Below are 23894 nucleotides of genomic sequence, written 5' to 3'. Positions count from 1 at the left end.
GGCCAGGTCAGTGGATATTTTTAGGGCAGAGATAGATAGATTCTTGATTAGTACACGTGGCAGAGGTTATGGGGAGAAGTCAGGAGAATGGCCTTAGGAGGGAGTGAGAGATCAGCCATGATTGAATGGTGGAGTAAACTTGATGGGTTGAATGGCCTAATTCTACTCCTGTCACTTATGACCTTATGAATAGCCTATACCAGAATATATTTACATAATGACTGTACCTTCCCTTAGAAACCAAGATTCATTGACAGGCTTAAGCAGGGTGTGCCTTTAAAAGACAAGCAACAGTGTTAATACGCATCGTCAAGGACTGCTCTCACCCCAGCCACAGACTGTTAACCCTCCTACCATCCGGGAGGCGCTACAGGTCTCTCCGTTGCCGGACCAGCAGGTCAAGGAACGGCTTCTTCCCTACGGCTGTTACATTACTTAACTCTGCACCTTGGTGATTTCCAGCCCCCACCCCCCGGACACTCCTTCCCCCAGAAAAATTGCACTACTACTACTGTATGTATGTATATATATTTATGGCTTATTATTCTATGTTCGCTCTTCTGGGCAGATGCTAACTGCATTTTGTTGTCTCTGTACTGTACACTGCACAATGACAATAAAGATTGAATCTGATAAAGATAAAGATTGAATCTGAATCTAAAGCACACAAAGTGCTGGAGTAATTAAGTGGATCAGGCAACACCGCAGGAGAACATGGATGAGTGACGTTTCGGGTTGAGACCCTTCTTCAGAACCAGCATCTGCAGTTCTTCGTTTCTGAAAAAAACTGTGTTGGATCAGATTGCACAAGTATCCTACATTTATCAAAAGTTATTTTATTAACAGTAGGACGAGAAGTGAACACTGCCCCTCCCTTATCCACTTGCAACAGTCCAACATTTACAACTGCACCCCTGTCTCCATTCCACACAGCAGAGGTTATCTAAGGACTGCATATGTAAAAATGCAAGCAAAACAAAGCCGGGATGGAACAGATTACCACAGAAGGCACAGTTCAGCAATATTTTTGAATAAACCGTATGCCTTTGATCTGTGTCATTGGTTAACACCTGTTTTCCTTTATATTGTAGCGGCGCCTGCTAGCGCACGCAGATATCGAACCCGGCATTTGGAAGCCGCGGTCACATGATTCGGGAGGAGCTGTTGTTTTCGCGTGGTTTTTCCCTTGCGTGCGTTAGTTCAGCGCTGCCCACCGTTGTGGGCAGACGTGTCTGATAAGCCTGTATGTTGCAACATGAACTTTTGAATAAAGATCTGTTGAAAACGCCAGTAATCATTTCTCAGACCACTAAAATATATAATTTAACACTTTCCAGTTTTGCTATTTATCATATATGTTTTTCAAAATTATTACATTTACTTATCACAGCTAAAATATTGTACCTTGATACAGTTACCATAACAGCTCCTAATCCATTCTGCCACATGTCCTTAAAACTTACCATCTGATACTTTTACGAATGTGAACAAGATAGACCAGATTGCGGTGAACTTTGTGCATATTGCACATCACTGCCTGCAGTACCTTTCCCCAGTGGCACAGGGCTGACCAATCTCACCATCTGCACCAAAGAGGGAATCCCATGAGACAGACCAAACTTCAGGAAGTGCTGGGCATCAGGTGCAAAATTGCTGAGGTCCCATTTGCAGGAATGCCCTGAAGGCGTTTTACAGCTCACTGCTTTGAACTACTTCCCCGCTATAACCCAGCACTTCATGCCTTGTTGTGTAAACCAGCATCTGCAGTTCCTTGTGTCTACATTTTAAATGTCGCCGACTGAAACGTTTGAAGTCTAATCATATAGGTTCAATATTTTATATATATATAGATACACAATTTAAAATATTACAAAATACAGTAAAATTAAACTTTGGAATAATTCAAACATTGACTTTTTTCCACAGGGTCAGCAACGTGAATGGCGTTGGGTGGCTATAGCAACAAAGAAATGCAGATGGTGGTTTATACCTAAGATAGACACAAAGTGCTGGAGTAACTCAGCAGGTCAGGCAGCATCTCTGCAGAAAAAGGATGGGTGTTGTTTCAGGTTGGGGCGTTTCATTCTGAAGATGCGTCCCGACCCGAAACGTCACCGATCCATGTTCTCCATAGATGCTGCCTGACTTGCTGAGTTACTTTGACATTTTGTGTCTTTATAAATTGAGAAGCTGTTTGTCCACTAGCTAGCCCTTCTGTAAAGGTGAGGGGCAGAATGCAGAGCCCCCCTCCCCAGCACTCTGACACTATACCTAGGGTTGAATTCAAAAATGGAACACCAAGTCAAACCAAAAGAAAAAACATATTACAGGGCTGTTTAGAAAGAGAAGAGTAGGGCTAATCAGATTTTTCTGATGAAGACCCACCGCAGGAAAATTGAACCAAATGGCCGTCTGAAGTCCACATGATGATACCTTGAAAAAAACAAGTGAATAATAAAATGAATGAATCACCAAGTGCTAAACTTTCTGGCATATAATGGTAAATTTTAAGAAAGATAATCCAAACTGTTCTTTCGTATTCTAACATATGTTTTTTATTTTTATTAGTTATTTATGTTATGACATCGGATGGAAGCTGTACACCAAATCTCGTTGTGCTTATGTGCAATGATAATAAAAGATATTATTATTATTATTATTATTATTATTATTATTATTATTATTATTATATGTTGCATTTTTAGAATATAGAACAGAAACATGCCCTTTCACCCTCAATGTTTGTGCCGCAAATGATACCAATACGAAACAAAATCTGTTTAAAAGTTAACGGTGTTCTCCAATATTTATATATATTTTTTTGTCTTTACAGAAGCTTTGTATGATACTGTACCTTTCAGAACAACCTGCATTATTGGAGGTTTTACTGTGATATCTCATCCAAATGAAAGTTTTCACCAGCAAAGATGCAAATAGGTTATATTCCTGATCATGGCTAGTGAACAGGGTTTGCGGGACAGTTCCTCAGATCAATCCTCAAGAAGACAAGGGAAAGATTCTACTTCCAGTAGCAACAATTCCGATAACAAGACAAACAACAGCAGTAACAGCAGCACCCCTCGAAGAAATAGTGCGTACACAGAATACTCTGAGGATTTTGACAATCACTGCAGCACTGCTGAATCATTAAAAAGAGAAAATGAAAAAGAAAAATTGCAGGAAGCAAAGAAAGTGAAAGAGAGTGTTCAGAAAAACAACAACATAGACAATCGAACAAAAGGTATGCTTCTTTTTTCAGTCGATAAACAACATTAATGCAGTAAGATTGCTTAGAGAGGCTATGCCACAACTAATGGCGTTCGTAATGATAACATTGCCAGGAAGTTGAGCCAGTGATTGGACATTTTAACAAATTGGAGAGGGTTCCTCAAATTCTCCAGTACCAGTCAAATTCCCAGGGAGTCATGAAGTTCATAGCAAAATGATTTGAGTATAAGAGCAGGGATGTTCTACTGCAGTTGTACAGGGTCTTGGTGAGACCACACTTGGAGTATTGCGTACAGTTTTGGTCTCCTAACCTGAGGATAGACATTTTTGCCATAGAGGGAGTACAGAGAAGGTTCATCAGACTGATTCCTGGGATAGCAGGACTTTCATATGAAGAAAGACTGGATAGACTCGGCTTGTACTCGCTAGAATTTAGAAGATTGAGGGGGGATCTTATAGAAACGTACAAAATTCTTAAGGGGTTGGACAGGCTAGATGCAGGAAGATTGTTCCCGATGTTGAGGAATTCCAGAACAAGGGGTCACAGTTTAAGGATAAGGGAAGTCTTTTAGGATCGAGATGAGAAAATTATTTTTTACTCAGAGAGTGGTGAATCTGTGGAATTCTCTGCCACAGAAGGTAGTTGAGGCCAGTTCATTGGCTATATTTAAGAGGGAGTTAGATGTGGCCCTTGCGGCTAAAGGGATCAGGGGGTATGGAGACAAGGCAGGTATGGGATACTGAGTTGGATGATCAGCCATGATCATATTGAATGGCGGTGCAGGCTTGAAGGGCCGAATGGCCTACTCCTGCACCTATTTTCTATGTTTCTAGCCCTATAAGACTTTGGGTTCGGCCGCATTGGGAGTATTGTGTGGAATTCTGGTCTCCCCATTACAGGAAGGATGTGTGGGCTTTGCAGAGGCTGCAGAGCAGGTTTACCGGAATGCTGCATGGGTTAGAAGGTTTCAGCTACAAGGAGAGGTTGGATGAACTTGGATTGTTTTCTCTGGAACGTCAGGGGGTTAAGGGGAGATTTGATAGAAGTATGTAAAATTGTGAGTGGCATAGAAAGGGTAGATGGAACCTTTTTCCCCAATGTGGAAATGTCCAACACTAGAGGGCGTAGCTACAAGGTGAGAGGGGGAATGTTTAATGGTAATGTGCAGGGAAAATTTGGATCTGCCATTATATGATGGAACAGATTCAAGGAGCTAAATGACCTCTTCCTGGTCTTACAATCTTAACATTTTCATCTACTTATTGGTTGATTCAGATAATTTCTAACCAAATGCACTACAGCAGAGAAACAGACCCTTGGCCCATCATACCTGTGCTGATGAAGATGTCAATTTTACCAAGCTCATCTGTCCATATCGCTCCATTCACTGCCTGTTCTTGTCTCTGCCTAAATGCTTCTTAAATGCTAAACTCTTACCTTTAACCTCTTCTGTAAAGCACCTGTTTTTGGTCACAGGATACCAATTCTTGATTAGTGTTGGTGTCAGAGATTATGGGGAGAAAGCAGGAGAATGGGGTTAGGAGGGAGAGATAGATCAGCCAGCTTCTTGCGTATGGGGTTAGGAGGGAGAGATAGATCAGCCAGCTTCTTGCGTTTGGCGTGCTCAGCCTAAAGTTGTAGGTCAACTTGTTCTTTATGATCTACTTGTTTGTGCACTTCAGGTGGATTGCATTAGTCAAAACAGGGTGGACCACGTGAAGGTTGCAATCTCCCACCCCAGATCAGCCATGACTGAATGGCAGAGTAGACTTGATAGGCCAAATGGTCTAATTCTACTCCTATCACTTATGAAATAGCCATAGCAAAGCATAGCAAAGAGCAAATATTCTCTCTGTAGGGAGGGTTCCTCAAATTCTGTACATTGGCTTTTAGTTTTCCTTACTCCACAGTGTTTCTCAATTCAGTCACAACTAGAGTTGTGCTGCTTGTTCAAGACAACATTTCAAATGTCAGAATTATTTCAGTCTCAGTTAAGCATCCTACTTTAACTAATAATGACACTAATTCTTATCATAATGCAGAATTAAAATCCACAATTGCAGTATTATAGTTAATTGTGGTAACCCAGGTGTTGGCTAAAGTAGAAACAAGGAACTGGAGATGCTGATTTGCACATAAGGAAACCAAGTGCTGGAGCAACTCAGCAGGTCAGGCAGCATCTCTGGAGAAATTTGGATAGGTGACGTTATGGGTCTGGATCCTTCTTCAGTCTGAAAGTGCCCCGACCCGAAACATCATCTATCCTTGTCCTCCAGAGATGTTGCCTGAGCTGTTGAGCACTTTATGGCCTGTCGGGTAAAGTAGCTGGGTTCATGCTGTTATTTGTGACCTTCCCTGGAAAGTAGTCAGGTGACCCTATGTTGAGAATGAATCCAACTACAATGTGAATCATTACCAAAATGTGTGCAGCCACCCTGAGGAAAAGGATGATAACTTAACTCGGGTACCAGATGGCTGTTCATGCCCATAGAACTGAACTCAGTTTGTGTAGGAAGGAACTGGGGATGTTGATTTACGTCGAAGATAGACACAAAAGCTGGAGTAACTCTGTGCACATTTCTGAAGAAAAGGAATAGGTGACGTTTCGGGTTGTGACCCTTCTTCAGACTGAGAGTCAGGGGGAGAGGGAAGTCAGAGGTACGAAAAGGTTCAGAACAAATTAGAGCCATCGCCGATGAACAAGGAAAGGTGGAGCCCACAATGGTCCGTTGTTAGCAGTGGGAGAGGTGATAACGAAGGGATATCCTTTATATTATATTATATTATATGAACTTAGTTTGTGTTAGAGGCTTCGGAAAGGGAAAGGTGGTTGATGATGACACCAAGGCACTGGAGTGCTTCCATTTCTAATGAAACAGTCTCAAGTGTGAGTGATTGTCGATCGGAAACATCGAAGAAAAGGGGAAAAAATACAGAGTCATGCAAAGTGGGCTTTGCAGTGATTGCAATAAAATGTCATAAATCACAGAAGATTAGTTAGTTTATGTGTTAAAAAAAAGTAATTGCTTATTATTCACTCCTAAATTGGTGGGGAAACATGTACCATCCAAGTAGTTGCATTTCATGACATCATCGCTGGAAAAAAAAATTGTGATGTAATTTCTTCAGCCTTATCAGAGTTGAGCCCGCGGTCCAAGTACTAACATGGGTAAATGTTACTTTGAACACTTGGTCGCCCAGAGCATAGTTCATGGTAAGCCAGAACATACATCGTTTACAAATACAAGAAACATTATATCATGTGTAGGAAGGAAATGCAGATGCTGGTTTAAACTGAAGATAGACACAAAATGCCGGAGTAACTCCGCGAGAGAGGCAGCATCGCTGGAGAGAAGGAATGAGTGACGTTTTGGGTCAAGACTCTTCTTCAGACTAGTCTTCGGATCGAGACCCTTCTTCGGTGTCCGAAGAAGGGTCTCGATCCGAAGACGAGTCTGGAGAAGAGTCTCGACCCGAAACGTCACCCATTCCTTCTCTCCAAAGATTATATCATGGTACGTTTAGAGTGTAGTAACTTACTGTTCACACTCACAAATTCAAACTGCTATGTGAGCCCAGCTCGAGTTCATTATTAATTATTATTAAATACATTCTAAAGTTGATTGATCACTTTCTGAAGAAGTTTATATTGATATATGAGGGCCCTTTGTTCAATTGTGAATTATTACATCATAACTGAGTCACCCAGATGTAAGTATGAGAAGGAAATGTAGAAACAATGGACTGCAGTTGCTGCTTTACACAAAAAGACACAAAGTCGTGGAGTAACTCAACGGATCAGGCAGCATCTCCACACATTAATGCCCCTGTCCCACTTAGGAAACCTGAACGGAAACCTCTGGAGACTTTGCGCCCCACCCAAGGTTTCCGTGCGGTTCCCGGAGGTTCCCGGAGGTTTTTGTCAGTCTCCCTACCTGCTTCCACTACCTGCAACCTCCGGCAACCACCTGCAACCTCCAGGAACCGCACGGAAACCTTGGGTGGGGCACAAAGTCTCCAGAGGTTTCCGTTCAGGTTTCCCAAGTGGGACAGGGGCATTAGCACAATCTTACGTACACCAGGGACAATTTCACATTTATACCAAGCCAATTAGCCTACAAACCTGTACGTCTTTGGAGTGTGGGAGGAACCTGAAGATCTAAGAGAAAACCCACGCAGGTCACGGGAAGAACGTACAAACTCCGTATAAACAGCATCCATAGTCAGGATTTAACTCTGGTCTCTGCCGCTGTGAGGCAGTAGCTCTACCGCACGTCACCGTGCTGCCCTTATAGGTCATTTCGTTATTTAGGTCAGACACATTTGCAGTATTGTGAGCAGTTTTGGGCCCAATATCTGAGGAAGAAGGTGTTGGCATGGGAGAGGGTTATCTGGAACCAAATAGCGATGTTTTGTTCATTGTGTGGCAGGTTTTCTGACTTGGAAACATTTGTCCTGCACTCCAGTCTAGTCCAGAGCAACAGTGTTCCCATGCCAGCAAGTGAAAATGGAGACAGAAGATATGGAAATAAAACAAAACAATTACATAACTTTCGCAGAGCAAACACCCAACTCATTTCTTGCTTCAGAGAATACAGTCTGAGGTGCACTGAGGATATTAAACTCTTCCTAGCTATACAGAAAGCAGAAAACACATGACTGAAGGTAGATAAAAAATGCTGGCGAAACTCAGCAGGTGAGGCAGCATCTATGGAGGGAAGGAAATAGATGCCGTTTCGAGTTTCGCTCCATAGATGCCGCCTCACCCGCTGAGTTTCTCCAGCATTTTTATCTACCTTCGATTTTTCTAGCATCTGCAGTTCCTTCTTAAATTAAATAACTGATGTATGTGTAACGGGTAATTGTAAATATGCACACAGCAATGTACCGTATTGATAGTTGCATAGAAATGAATCTAGTGACTAATATCCCCTCTATGTAGAAGCACCTTATATTTGATACATTTTGAGATGGACAACATAATATACACGCACTGTTACTCTTTTCTTCCATAGTACAACCCAAAGCAAGATTGAAAATGCTGCAAAATTGGAACCAAAATGCCTTAAAAAATAAAACACAAAAAATGACTAAATTTACCAGTATGGAGCAAGCTTGTGATTCAGTGACACGGCACATATTGTCAGCCAGACTGAACAAAACAAAGGAATTGAAGAATGAGGTGTATGACCTTCAGAGAGAGCTGGAAAACGCCCGGTTGGAAAACAGGTTGCTCAGGCAACTTCAGTTCCGACACATGAAGGCCCTGGTGAAGTTCGAGAACGAGCAGAACAACCTGCCCCAGTTGTTAGCCAGGCACGAGGGCGAGGTACAGATGCTGAAGGAGATGCTGCGGAAGTCAAAGGAGCAGGACCGGTGTGTGGCAAAGCAGCTGAAGGAGGCCGAGTTGGAGCTGTGGAAAATAAGGAGCTCTCAGCAGAAGCTGAAGACAATCTGTGATAAGAGGAACCTGGAAGAACGGGACGAGCTGACCTTTAAGCTGACGGACCTCACAAAGAAGCTTGAGATCGACCAACAAAAAATTCAGGTGAGCAGTAAATAATATGGAATAAAGGGGGGGGGGGGGGGGGGGCAGAAATGTGGATGCTGGAATCCTGAGCATGAAACATTGTTCTTATTGGTGTCCAACTGCATCCGCATACGCTGAGTGGTCAGTACAGTTTTACACTGGGTGAGATTTACAGTCTGTATTAGTAACTTGGTTTGGTTCGGCAATTTGAGCGCCCTGGAGAGGAAAAGACTACAAAAAGTAGTAAACACTGCCCAGTCCATCATCGGCTCTGACCTTCCTTCCATCGAGGGGATTTATCGCAGTCGCTGCCTCAAAAAGGCTGGCAGTATCATCAAAGACCCACACCATCCTGGCCACACACTCATCTCCCTGCTACCTTCAGGTAGAAGGTACAGGAGCCTGAAGACTGCAACAACCAGGTTCAGGAATAGCTACTTCCCCACAGCCATCAGGCTATTAAACCTGGCTCGGACAAAACTCTGATTATTAATATCCCATTTTCTGTTATTTGCACTTTATCAGTTTATTTATTCATGTGTGTATATATTTATATTATGGTATATGGACACACTGATCTGTTCTGTAGTAAATGCCTACTATGTTCTGTGTGCTGAAGCAAAGCAAGAATTTCATTGTCCTATACAGGGACACATGACAATAAACTCACTTGAACTGGTTTTATGACTTTGATGTCGTATCCTGCCACAAATTAAGCTTCCATATCCAAACCCTCCTCATCACAATCACACACCACTTTCGCAATCTAACATCACGGCTGTGACCACCAAATTAGATTGGCCCCCTTCCTTCACCCTCCAGAAAGCTCAGTTCATCCAGCACATCTGATATTATCTCATTCCACACCAATCGCCCATCCACATGGACTATTATCTCCCAGTCCATCAGATCCCTAAGAACTTTGCAGAGAACTGTGGGCGCAGCCCAGACCGTCACACAAACCAAACCTCCCTTCCATTGACTCCATTTACACTTCACCCTGCCTCGGGCAAGGCCACCAGCATAAGCAAGGGCGAGTCTCACCCCAGTCACTCCCTCTTCTCCCCTCTCTCATCAGGCAACAGGTATAGAAGTGTGAAAACGTATGTACACGACAATGGCATGTAACATGGACAATTGTTATCTACTTTAGTGAAGAAATGACAAAAACAGGGTACAATAAATAGAGATTGAAAGATACTTAAGTACTTGTCCAAGAATATCCAAGTTAATGTGCAGGATCAGAAAGCAATTTTGAGTAACAATGATATGCTACTTTTATTGGCTTGAGCACTTGAGTACTAGAGATGCAACATCTTGCTCCTGGTAAAACATAATGTGAAAGTTACCCATCATACAGGTACTTGCATTAGAGGGAAAGCAGCAAAAGGACCAGCAGATTAATTCCTGGGCCGTTAGGCTTGGTGTATGCAAAGGCTTGGGCTGAACTCTCTTGAATGAGAGGTGATCTCATTGAAAGCCACAAAATTCTTAGGAAGCTTTATGGAGAATCTAGTGAGTTGATATTTTGCCCTGAATGGGGTGTCAGGAAAAAGGGATCAGAGTCTCAAAACAGTGAGTCATTCGGGCAGACACATTTCTTCAAAAGCAAGGATGCGAATCATTCACATTGCCATCCAGCAGAGTTGCGGGGATGCAGTTGCTGTTGTGTTAGATCTATGGAGACTAAGGGAGTGAAGGGGATATGTAGTTAGTGCTGGAGAGTGGCCCTGATGGGTTACTCCTGGTTATGTTTCTTATCTTCTTTTTTAATGTAAACAAATATATGTGCAACCAACAAACAATATTCTGACCAGAGGAGCCTGTACACGCTATGGATCGCTATTCTTGATTTATTCTTATTCAATAACTGATGTATAGACAAAAATACAGATAATTGGGCTTACTCCCCAAAGGCATGCAAGACTGCCAATGATTTACTATATATCATCCCTTCCATCTTTAGGTGTGCTAATGCCTCTGTCCCACTTAGGAAACCTGAACGGAAACCTCTGGAGACTTTGTGCCCCACCCAAGGTTTCCGTGCGGTTCCCGGAGGTTTTTGTCAGTCTCCCTACCTGCTTCCACTACCTGCAACCTCCGGCAACCACCTGCAACCTCCGGGAACTGCACGGCCTCACATTTATCCACATTATACTGCATCTGCCATGCATTTGCCCACTCGCCCAGCCTATCCAAGTCACCTTGCAGCCTCCTAGCATCCTCCACACAGCTAACACTGCCCCCCAGCTTCGTGTCATCCGCAAACATGGAGATGTTGCATTCAATTCCCTCGTCCAAATCATTAATATATATCGTAAATAGCTGGGGTCCCAGCACTGAGCCTTGCGGTACCTCACTAGTCACTGCCTGCCATTGTGAAAAGGACCCTACTCCTACTCTTTGCTTCCTGTCTGCCAGCCAGTTCTCTATCCACATCAATACTGAACCCCCAATAACCGTGTGCTTTAAGTTTGCATACAAATCTCTTATGTGAGGCCTTGTCGAAAGCCTTCTGAAAATCCAGATATAACACATCCACTGGTTCTCCCTTATCCACTCTACTAGTTACATCCTCGAAAAATTCTAAAAGATTCGTCAGACATGATTTACTTTTCATAAGTCCAATGATTTCACCACTTTCCAAATGTGCTGCTATCCCATCTTTAATAACTGATTCTAGCAGTTTCCCCACTACCGATGTTAGACTAACTGGTCTGTAATTCCCCGTTTTCTCTCTCCCTCCCTTTTTAAAAAGTGGGGTTACATTAGTTACCCTCCAATCCTCAGGAACTACTCCAGAATCTAAAGAGTTTTGAAAAATTATCACTAATGCATCCACTATTTCTGGGACTACTTCCATAAGTACTCTGGGATGCAGCCTATCTGGACGTGGGGATTTATCGGCCTTTAATCCATTCAATTTACCTAACACCACTTCCCGGCGAACCTGGATTTCACTCAGTTCCTCCATCTCATTTGACCCCCGGTCCCCTGCTATTTCCGGCAGATTATTTATGTCTTCCTTAGTGAAGACAGAACCAAAGTAGTTATTCAATTGGTCTGCCATGTCTTTGTTCCCCATGATCAATTCACCTGTTTCTGACTGCAAGGGACCTACATTTGTTTTAACTAATCTTTTTCTCTTCACACATCTATGTGTGCATATTTAACTATCTTCAGCTAAGTGTGTGTTGGGGATAAAGGTGACTTGTGATGAAGCAACGCAACTTGAAAGTCTGTACCCTGGTCTTGGATAGCTGCCCTTTTATGCTTTGTTGTAGAATACTGTGTATTTTTCCCCTTTTCAATACCAGTATCCCCAAGAGTACAATCTCCAGTGCCCCCTCATTATCTAGATTGTTCAAATGAAATATAATTAAGTTTAACAAGACCCATTACATGGACGATCAAAGCCAGCAGACAATGAAGAGGAACTTCATCCAATCAGTCTGGGCTGAATCAAGGGCATGGCCTGAAGAAGGATCTCGACCCGAAACGTCGCCCATTCCTTCTCTCCAGAGATGCTGCTGCACCCGCTGAGTTACTCCAGCATTTTTTGTCTACCTTGGGCTGAATCAAGGCCACATTCCAGGGGCAGAAGACCTTTTGAAGCTACCACACATCATGTGACTTTGACATCATGCGACATTTTGATAGCATGGTGCATTCTGGCTTCCCAGAAAATTATTGGGCTAAAACGGGAATTGCTATTAAGGGAATCGAGGGAAATGGACCAAGAGCAGGCAGATGGGATTAGTTCATATTGAACCATGCCTAGCGATGTTATCGTGGGCCAAAGGGACTGTTCCTGTACTGTGCCGTTCTATATTTCTAAGTTCTTTGATGGCATTAAAATGATAAAATATTGGTCTCCCTAACATTGCTTGTGAAAGATGCATATTAACTTCAGTTGCATAATTCACAGAAAACACAATACATTTTGCTGCTTTTGTGGTTCAAATATATAGTGATCTTGATATCTAGTTGATAGAGTTACGATGAGTACAGAGGTGGCTGATTAGTCCAATCTGTGCTCGATCAGTTCCTTCCACACAGGTGACAGTGTGGGTGATGATGAAGCATCCATTGTTTCAAGAGACTCTTGTCTTCTTTGCTTCCTCCATTCTAGCTTCCTCATATGAGCGAGCACTGCTTTTTACACGGGTAAAAATCACTAATCATTGCAAATTAATGCACTAGTTCAGCAAGCAATTCGTAGAACAAATAGTCCAATGTCTCTTATTGCATGAGGATTTGAGTACCAGAGTCTTACTACAATCGGCCCACATCCCATTTTACAGCATGTCCACGCCTTGTTTTAAAGATGTTTTTGGCCCCATTCCCATTGGGGGGGACCCAATTCAACATTGGCACAAAATGGAGTGGGAGAGGTTAGTGCAACAGAGGAGGGTGAAATCTAACTTTCATGCTTCAGGATGGAGAAGGCTGGAGAATGGGGTTAGGAGGGAAAGATAGATCAGCCATGATTGAATGGAGGAGTAGACTTGATGGGCCGAATGGCATATTTCTACTCTTGTGACTGAGTTGGCTGATCATATGTCAAGAGTCAAGAGTGTTTTATTGTCATATGTCCCGAAGCGAAACAATGAAATTCTTACATGCAGCACTAGCACAACAGGTTTGTAAACATAGTGCTCAATAGATAATATAATAAACAATTAAAAATAGTTCAATAAATTAAAAAAAACAATATAATGCATAAACCCTATAAGCAAAGTCTAAAGTCCATTGTACGACCCAAGCATTTCGTAGTTCCAAGTGTAGTAGGGGTTTGCAGTGTTCAATAGCCTGATGGTTGAGAAGAAGCTGTTCCTGAACTTGGATGTCACAATCTATTTACATATCTATCTGTTTGTTTATTTATTTATTTATCTGGCCCCCCAATCTTTTTTAATGATTATTTATTTATTTACTTGTCTCCTCTCTCTCTCCCTCTCTCCCTCTCTCCCTCTCTCCCTCTCTCCCCCTCTCCCTCTGTTCCTGTCTCTGTCTCTCTCTCTCTCTCTGTTCCTGTCTCTGTCTCTCTCTCTGTCTCTGTCTCTGTCTCTGTCTCTGTCTCTGTCTCTGTCTCTGTCTCTGTCTCTGTCTCTGTCTCTGTCCCTGTCCCTGTCCCTGTCCCTGTCCCTGTCCCTGTCCCTGTCCCTGTCCCTGTCCCTGTCCCTGTCCCTGTCCCTGTCTCTCCCTCCCTCACCCGTTTATCATATTATTTACAGTGCACTGTGTTTACATATTCTGTTTTGCTACAGCAAGCAAGAATTCCATTGTTCTATCTGGGACATAGGACAATAAAACACTCTTGACTTGACTATACCTTCTTCCCAATTGCAGGAGGGAAATGAGAGCGTGACCAGAGTGTTGTGGGTCCTTGAAGATATTGGCTGCCTTCTTGAGACGTTGCCTCCTATAGATCCCTTCAATGGTGGGGGGGAGGTCAGTGGCCGTGATGGACCAGGCAATGTCCACCACTTATTGTTCCTGGCCGTTCGAGTTGCCGAACCAGGCTGCGGGGCAGCCAGTCAATATGCTCTCTACCGTAGAATTTCAAGAGAGTATTCGTCGACATACCGAATCATTGATGTAGCGCATTGATAAGTGTCGAAGTCGCGACCCGCAATAGGACTCAAGGACCCGAATCCTTAGCTATCAACAGCAGGTTTATTTTACTTGTGGAAAATGAGAGGTGTCTCAGTCACAGGCTGTGATCACATCTCCAAAGTTTGATGGCACAACAACATATTCAAACACAAAGAAGACGATTCATTGTGACGTACAAAGGTTGATTAGCTTGAAGGTGATAGACAGCCACATGGTCTGCATGTTATACACAAGTGAGATGACTCAGGATGCCCAAAGCCCCTGTCCCACTTAGGAAACCTGAACGGAAACCTCCGGAGACTTTGCGCCCCACCCAAGGTTTCCGTGCGGCTCCCAGAGGTTTTTGTCAGTCTCCCTACCTGCTTCAACTACCTGCAACCTCCGGCAACCACCTGCAACCTCCCCCTCCTGTCGTGGAGTTGACTGATTCCCCTTCCAACCAACCCCCCCCCCCCCCCCCCCCCCCCCCCCCCCCCCCCCCCCCCCCCCCCCCCCCCCCCCCAAATCTTTACACATCCCAGTCCTGGACTTTCCCCTCGTCTCTTTAATTTCATGTTTCATGGATGTTGTTGTGTGTTTATGACTGTTGGCAGACCAATTTCCCTCCTGGGATAAATAAAGTTCTATCATATTATATCGTGTCGTATCCTACATCCAACAAACTTTGGGACTTCTTCATAAGCCATTGAAATTAAACAAGTATTCAACTCTCTGTTCCTCTGTTGTCCAAATGGACTTCAGATAGTTTGGTTTCAGGTGTGAGCCCTTTGTTTGTGATGCCACCTTAGCAGAAGAACCTGTATATTATAGACTCAAAATGCCGGAGTAACTCAGCGGAACAGGCAGCATCTCTGGATAGAAGGAATGGGTGACGTTTCGGGTCGTGACCTTTCTTCAGACTGAGGTCTGTCCATTATGCATGTGGTGAATCTCTGGAATTCTCTGCCACAGAAGGAAGTTGAGGCCAGTACATTGGCTATATATAAGAGGGAGTTAGATGTGGCCCTTGTGGCTAAAGGGATCAGGGGGTATGGAGAGAAGGCAGGTATAGGATACTGAGTTGGATGATCAGCCATGATCATATTGAATAGCAGTGCAGGCTCGAAGGGCCGAATGGCCTACTCCTGCACCTATTTTCTATGTTTTTATGTTTCTATGTACAGCTCAATTAGCCATTGATCAGAGGGTTGCATGTGGCCGTGGAACTATTCCACTGATGAGCCCGCAGTTCAGGAAAGTAAGGGGATGTGTGAACACAATTTTGTCCTCAGTGGCAGTATATTCCTGTGGTTTTCCTGTAGGTGCTTATTTTTTTCACTGTATCTTTAGGACTTGGAGAAAATTCTGGAGTTAAAAGGTAAAAGTTTCAATCACCAGCTGGCTACAGAACACAGAAAGACACGGGATGCACTTGATCAGATAAAGAAGCTAGAATTGGAGCAACGGCATCTGAACCAAATGCTGACGGTATTACTTTAATTGACCCATTGAAAAGTGATCAATTTGTTTAAAAATTAAACAGTGAGAAATATAAGCACTCTCTTAAATCACCGGTTATAAAGTTGCAATATTAAAACTAGCTGGAGATTAGTTTAGTACAGGACTGATTTTGATACTGTGGAAGACAAAGTCATTTGTGCCTGTTGTTTTGTGAAGGAAGATTCTGTACTTCATTTCTTTACCGTTCTTCCTCCAAACTGCAGCCCCTTCTTGGAACTCCCCTTCCCACTACCCAGGGTGGTGTAAACTGACAAAGTCTCTTGACTATGTTTGTATTTGGGTCGTAGCAGGGGACTTTGACCTCTTGTTGGCCATAGTCACCAACGATGATGCTGTAGCAGTAGATTATCATATCTTTCAGGTAATTAGCACCCTAGCCGCTATTTGGATGAGAATGGTGGAAGGGGGTGTCTTCTAAACGCATGCAAGCTCACTCACAGAGACCTTCAGAGCTTCTTCTCAGATATGACTTCAAAACACAGTCTTTTGATGAATAAATGCTTTATTGTTGCTTGAGAACAGTTAGATACATCCAAGTTTCTTCCAACTCGTTACTACAATCTTCTTCGAACTCCTGCTTATCACTTTAGACATTAGCAAACTCCTCGTGTCTCCGTAACACTGGCAAGATCCGCATGATCCCGCTTGATCTCCTTTAGATCTCCCATGGACCCCGCATGGCCCGCATGGTAGAAGGGTTAAACCTCCCCATCGTCTCTCCAAAACTAGTCTAAAAACTAAACTGCTGCGCAGGCATCTAAGCTCCAAACAAGCCCAAAAACACGTCATAAATCCCACCCACAATATAACGGCCATTCTAAAATTTAAAGGCACATGCCATCTTCAATGACATGCAAAACAGGCCAAATGGCCACTTCAGATGCCGTCCCTCACCAACGTTAACTTTTCATTGAAAAACCATTGGACGAGCACCAGGAGGGTGTCTCTAGCTGATCTCTGAATGATTGCATTCCATCAATAAAATCATAACTAATGATAACTAATCACATGAGCTTATAATGTCTTAAAACGTCCATTACACAGCACCATATTTGGACACCAACCATTGTTCTTCCAGAAGCCTTTGTTTACTGTAGTTCCCCAGAATATCAGGAACAAGCATGAAACTAGACTGTAGCCCTGACATTTTTATACAATGATGCAGCAAATATTACCAGCCTGAAAACAAACAAAGCATTTATCTTAGCAAACTGCTTATGAAGAATCCATAGTATATACCATTTCAGTGGGTTGAGGAGATAGTTAAGGAGAAAGTTAAGGGGATTCTGGGGGGGTTAGTGGACAAAGTAACATTATAAAGAGGGGCTGAAATATTGCTCCAGTTGATTGAAATGAGAATAAAGCTGCATTTAAAAAAAATATTGCTTTCTAATTAGAACTTTCAACCTTATGGATTGGATAGGGTCTTGAGTGATGGTTTCTGAGTTCTGGTCAGGAATAGTCCCAGATTCATACTGGGTGGGGCAACAGTGGTCTGCTGGGGTTACTGTGCCCGACACTCCTGAAGCAGAGAAATGTAACAACCATCTGGGATTTCTGCTGACCAACCAGCTAGACCTTTGGGGCTCTGGAGACGAGTCCAGGATATAAAACCAATTATTATTATTAAAAAATGCACAAATTTTCAGATTGATATAGAAAAAATAGGTGTGTGGATGGGGCATCGACGTGGTGTATATCCATTCGTCAGTAAGGAAACCCTTCAAGAGTAGAAAGGAGGGAGGTTAAATTATTTTGAAAAGCAAAAAATAAGGACCATGGATAAAACTATTAGTGTTGCGATTCAGCACAATGGTAAATGTCACCTCCGTCATAACTGTGTCTGAGCATCTGACTCACACCATGTACACATTGCTCCTTCATAGCGAGCATAGACTTGCTTACACAGAAGATAGACACAAAATGCTGCAGTAACTCAACGGGTCAGGCAGCATCCCAGGAGAAAAGGAATAGGCCACGTTTCGGGTCAAAACCCTTCTTCAGACTAAAGAACTGAAGACACGACGGAGCCTGAAGAAGGGTTTTACCCGAAATGTCACCTATTACTTTTCTCCGGAGATGCTGCCTGACCCGCTGAGTTACACCAGCATTTGGTGCCTATCTTAAGTGTAAACCAGCACATGCAGTTCCTTCCTACACTTGTTTATCGCCTGCCACTAAACTTATTCCAGTTATAGCATATTATACTTGTCTCATCACTATTCTGTTCCAAAATTCTAACTATCCTTTAGAGTTTTATGAAAACACTAGAATAAGTGGGACCCGTTGGGTCCCATGTTCACACGGGAGGGCTGGTCCGCCAACGCAATATTCCACCTCTCCACCAATGGTGGCCAGTGGGGGGGGGGGGGGGGGCTTTTTGGAGCACTAGTATGGGTATCGTGGGCTGAAGGGACTAGTTTCCAGAGGGCTAGTATGGACATTGTGGGCCAAATGGATTCTTGGGGTGACAGCTCAGTCACTCAAGCCTGATGTGCTGGCAGCTCACTCACGGCTGGTGGGCGAGCAGTTGACTCACGGCTATTTCTTGAAATTCCACTTCAAGCAGGGTGCAAGGCCACCAAATTCAGGTGCAGTTTCCTACCACTTCAAGCAGGGTGCAAGGCGACCAAATTCAAGTGCATTTTCATGCCACTTCAAGCAGGTGCAAGGCCACCAAATGCTAGTGCTGTTCAATGCCATTTCAAGCAGGGTGCAAGGCCACCAAATTCAAGTGCAGTTTCATACCATTTCATGCAGGGTGCAAGGCCACCAAATTCAAATGCAGTTTCATACCATTTCAAGCAGGGTGAAACCACCATAAAACCACACAAAACACCACATAAACAGCACACTCACAGTTCAGTAGACATTCAGTGTGTTCAGTTGATTCACAGCTCACACAGAGTCATGACCTCTCTCTCCCCCATCTGTGCCACACCCACACTTCCGGGTTTAATAATCCGTCCCCCCTCCCACCGGATGGGGCGTGGCTTTCATGGCGTGATTGACAGGAGAGAGTTCTCAACATTTTTTGAAAGACTAATAACACTTTTATTTTTAATTGATGGGAAGAACGCTCTGCACCTGATGAGCGGAAGGGGACTGAGTAAGATGGCCAAAAATCACAGCCGTAAGTGGCAGCGTTTTTATCTAAAATCAATATACAGTGCAAACAGGAAGTTGTGCAGTTACCACCACCACCAACAGCCATTTGCAGTGCAGAATTTCGAAGCAGTTACCACCAACAACAACAATTTGCAGTGCAGCATTTCAAAGCAACTACAATTTCATTTTCAAACCAATGGTTGAGTAGGCATGTGTTCAGTTGAGTAGACATGTGTTCAGTGTTATTCACAGCTCAGAGATGTGACCCTCTCACTTCCTCCATCTTGCAGAGACTGAGTGAGGCACAACATTTCCGGGTTTTATAGTCCCTCCTCCCTCCCACCAGCAGTTGCAGCAGAGACAATGTCAACATTTTTAAAACATTTATGACTTTTATTTTTCATCGATGGGAAAAATCCTCTAGTCCCACGCAGCGGAGGGGGACTCTGAGTAAGATGGCCAAAAATCACAGCCGTAAGTGGCAGAGTTTTTTCAAAAATCATGAAACAGAAAAACAGGAAGTGGTCATGATCTTACTTTTGGTAATATATAGATAACTTTAAAACTGGTGACCAGCATTTTAAATAAAAACCTATTGCAATAAGAATAATGACTTGCAGACGTTCCAAAGTAAACATTATTATCTGAAGAAGGGTCCTGACCTGAAACATCACCTATCAATGTTCTGAAGAATTGCTGCCTGACCCGTTGAGAAACTCCAGCATTTTGTGAGGGGGTTCTGTTTCATTTTGTAAACAAGCACCTGCAGTTCCTTGTTGCCAACATCTCTCAGAGATCATTATTCCTATGGTTCGAAATATTTTGTTTGCTTTCTTGTCTCTTGCCAAAACTGCCTTTATTCATGTGCATGGCCTGGCATGTCCTGGAGTTTGTTAGTAGACTGTTCACCATGACACCGTCCCACCCTATTCTATACTCAAACATTTCTACTGCCGATCTTTGAGCAGAAACTCTGGCCAGTTTCCCACCTTTAATCTGTGACATGACAGCCAAATCATGACATCAGTTAGTCAACACAGAATAGGATAAAACCAGGGTCATCGTAATTTGAATAGCCTAAACATACACAGTGAAATCTTACTGAGACTTTTGTGTTTTGCGAATTAAGCCTTGTATCTGAATATTTCCTACAAACTATAAATATAATGTTCTTTTTTACCGTGCCTTATCCAACAAATACTTGGAAATATCCCCCTATTTGTTTAGCCCTCTCTTCAGAAGCTCTGAGATTCACTGTCCTCATAATGATATAAACAAGGTTAGTAATTCTACAAAGAGCTCCATTGGCACTGGTTGAGTGGATTCCAGAATAAACAGCACTGGGTCCATTGTTGTTTGTCATCTATATTAACTCTTTACATGACAATGTTGTTGACATGGTTAGCAAGTTTGTTGGTGGCAAACAATTGGAAGTGTTGTCAACAGTGAAGTATCATCTCAGCTTCATAACAGGATCTTGGAAATCAACTTGGACCAGTGTGAGGGGTTGCATTTTGGTAAGTTAAACCAGGGTAGAACTTACACAGTGAATGGTGGGGGTCCCTGGAGCGTATTTTAGAACAGGGAGTCATATGGATACAGGTACGTGTTACCTGAACGTGGCAACACAGGGAGATAGGGTGGTGAAGAAGGCATTTGGCAGCTTGCCTTCGTCAGACATGGAGCTGCGTACAGGAGTTGGGTCGTAATGTTACAACTGTGCTTGACTTTGGTGAGACACACTTGGGGTATTGTGTGCAGCTCTGATCACCTAGCTAAACCCTGAATGTGATTAAGGTGGCAAGGGTGCAGAAAAGATTCACAAGGCTGTTACCAAGATTGGAGAATTTGAAATGTGAGGAGAGACTTGATAAGCTCGAACATTTTAGATCTAGATCTTTGGACACTCTGGGATAACCTGATGGAGGGATATAAAATGATGATGGGCATAGATAAGCTGGATGGTTACTGTCTTTTTCCCAGGGTAGGGAAGTTTAAAACCAGAAGTGCAGAATTAAGGTGAGAGGAGAAATATTTAAGAGACTTAAGGAGTAACATTTCCACATAGACGATGAAGGGGATAAGGAACGAGCTAGCAGAGGTAGCTGAAGAGGCAGATACAGCTACAATGTTTGAAATTAATTTTCACAGGTACATGGATAGAAAAAGTCTTAAGGAATATGGGCCAAACACAAGCAAAGGCAACTAGCTTAGATAGGTATCTTGGTTGGCACGGAGGAGTTTTGCCGAAGGGCTTGTTTTTTACACTGTGTAAATCTATAATTCTAATGTACCAGTAAGAAAAACATTATTGGCCAAAATATTCTGTATCTCTGCCTGCTCCATCGTTGTGTCTTTAGTGGAAGTGTGGGCAAATTCTTGTTTTGTGCACTCACAGGGATTCTTTCATGCAGTTATACTGAGGGCAAAGCCTGATGCAGTTCTGGCCAGAGAGGAAATCTGATTAAATTGTGTCCCTTATTGGAGTGTTAGTCTCTAAAAAAAATCAATAGACCATGTTCCATAAGCGTCCTACTGTTTGTGCCATTCCACAGTGAGGAAATCCTCGAGCAACATACTCTTAGGTCTTTGTTGATAACATTGAGCAGAGCTGTCGGGCAAGTTGTAAGTGTTTCTCAAGATTTCAAGGTAGCAGTGATGCGAGATTCAATAGGTACATGTTAACCTGCCTCAGATATTTTACATTAGGCCTTAAATGCAAATAAAGACACTATTTTAAGAATGCCTCTTGTGCGCTCCCCATAATTTTCCATTCATTAAAACTAACGCAAGCTAATTATACTTTTTTCCCCTTGAGGTGCTTCTATTGTTAACACACTTCTTTAATAATCATTTTCCACCCAGTTTTCTCCCCTGATGCTGATTGATGTGTCATTCGTTTTTAGGGTTGAGCAGCTCGCTGGCATTTGGCCCACACAATTGTACCTCAGGCATGAGTCTCAGTCAGGGCACAGGACTTAAGCCTGAGGCTTTGCATTGCCCAATATCCATATGCAAACACACTGCAGACTGTGGTCAAAGCTCAGGAGAGACCAATGGTAGAACATAGGATTTTCTTAGCTTGCCTTTCATGAAGCATTGTGCATTCCCAAAAAGCGGTGGCCACTTCAACATAGAATAATTCTGACTTCTCAACCCCATCTTTATAACTGTGAAAATCTTTGGCCAAGGAAATACACTTCCTTTTGTTCACATTGTGCCAAGGTGTACTGTGAGGGGGGAAATTAATTATCATGGTCAGCTCCACAACACTTGTTTTAGGAGTTTTGCCTCATTAATTCTTGTTATCGGGTATTGGTCTGAAAATGAATTTGCTTTAATGTTATTTATACCAATAATTAGAATCTTTTCCCTCAGGCATAGGGTCGCATGTGTGAAAATCAACAAGTTAAAAAGTTAATGTATCTTGAAGTCACATTGGCACGTCGAGCAGAACCACTAACGGTAGTTCTGATAATAGACTTGCAATAAAATGTGTACGGTTCTTCTGATATTCCATATGTGTGTAAGAAACTGTGAAGATTCTGTGAAGAAAAAATGTTTTTTCTCATCTCAGTCCTAAAGGATAAAGGGGAAATCTTTTAGGACTGAGAAACGAAAAACATTTTTTTACACAGAGAGTGGTGAATCTCTGGAATTCTCTGCCACAGAATGTAGTTGAGGCCAGTTCATTGGCTGTATTTAAGAGGGAGTTAGATGTGGCCCTTGTGGCTAAGGGGATCAGGGGGTATGGAGAGAAAGCACGTACTGAGTTTGATGACCAGCCATGATCATATTGAATGGCGGTGCAGGCTCAAAGGGCCGAATGGCCTACTCCTGCACCTATTTTCTATGTTTCTATGTTTCTAAGATAGTTTCCATGTATACGCCAATAACATTCATTGGGTATTTCATTAAAAAGTTACTCTTGATGCCTGACATTGGTGATATTCAGCATCTGGGGCAAATATAAAACCAAAATCAAGAATTTTTTGTGTTTCTGCGTCAAACTAATAAAAAAGTAACTTTTCACAAATATTCTTCACTCAAACAATAATGTTGTTTGTTATAACCCTGCCCTTCCTTAGCGATAGGTCCTTCTCACGTCACATCATTCCCCAGAGGACAGGTTGCTAGTTTGATCTTTTAGATAGACACAAAGTTGCTGGAGTAACTCAGCGGGTCAATCGACATCTCTGGAGAAAAAGAATGGGTGACGTTTCTGGTCGGAACCCTTCTTCAGACTGAAGGATCACGACCCGAAGCTTCACCCGTCCATTTGCTCCAGAGACGCTGCCTGACCCACTGAGTTAATCCAGCACTTTGTGTCTACCTTCGGCATAAACCAGCATCTGCATTTCCTCAGTTTCCTCATCTACTCAGTTTGCTCTTGTAGCCTGTCTTGATTTGCAGACATTCATTCAGTTAAACCAGAACAGATGATTTGGTTTGCTCTCAAAATATCCTTCTCCTTTAAACAAAACTAACTCTTCATCAACTGCATAACCTGAAATGTATTGTCTCCCAGCATAAACCATGTCAGGACTTTTTGCAGAAAATCAGGAATAAAAATATCCTGGTAGCGGTGTGGAATGAGCTTCCAGTGGAAGTGGTGGAGGCAGGTTCATTGGTATCATTTAAAAATAAATTGGATAGGCATATGGATGAGAAGGGAATGGAGGGTTATGGTATGAGTGCAGGCAGGTGGGACTAAGGGGAAAGAAAATTTGTTCGGCACGGACTTGTAGGGCCGAGATGGCCTGTTTCCGTGCTGTAATTGTTATATGGTTATATGGTTATATGGTATGGGAAGACTTTGTGGCTCCTACTTTTAAAAGCCCGCTCTGAACAGAATATCTTTTTAGATGATAGTTCATATGGATGATTATAGTGTGCATATGTCTGACA

General features: G+C 42.8%; 1 protein-coding gene across 4 annotated transcripts in view; it reads left to right on the top strand.

The window, feature by feature from the left end:
- Positions 1-23894, top strand: part of LOC129703008 (lebercilin-like protein) — a 44523-nt gene that overhangs the window by 9050 nt on the left and 11579 nt on the right. For 2 of the 4 annotated variants that reach the window (XM_055645167.1, XM_055645166.1), the window contains exons 2-4: positions 2834-3241; positions 8245-8777; positions 15708-15845. In XM_055645167.1, coding sequence (XP_055501142.1) covers positions 2953-3241; positions 8245-8777; positions 15708-15845 — 960 coding nt within the window. In that variant the 5' untranslated portion in view covers positions 2834-2952. The remainder of the gene's footprint in view (positions 1-2833; positions 3242-8244; positions 8778-15707; positions 15846-23894) is intronic. The other 2 variants (XR_008724488.1, XM_055645168.1) reach the window with 1 other exon arrangement.

The sequence above is a fragment of the Leucoraja erinacea genome, chromosome 13 (genome assembly GCF_028641065.1).
Source record: "Leucoraja erinacea ecotype New England chromosome 13, Leri_hhj_1, whole genome shotgun sequence".
Taxonomy (NCBI): Eukaryota; Metazoa; Chordata; class Chondrichthyes; order Rajiformes; family Rajidae; genus Leucoraja; species Leucoraja erinaceus.
This window is presented reverse-complemented; position numbering and strand designations above follow the sequence as displayed.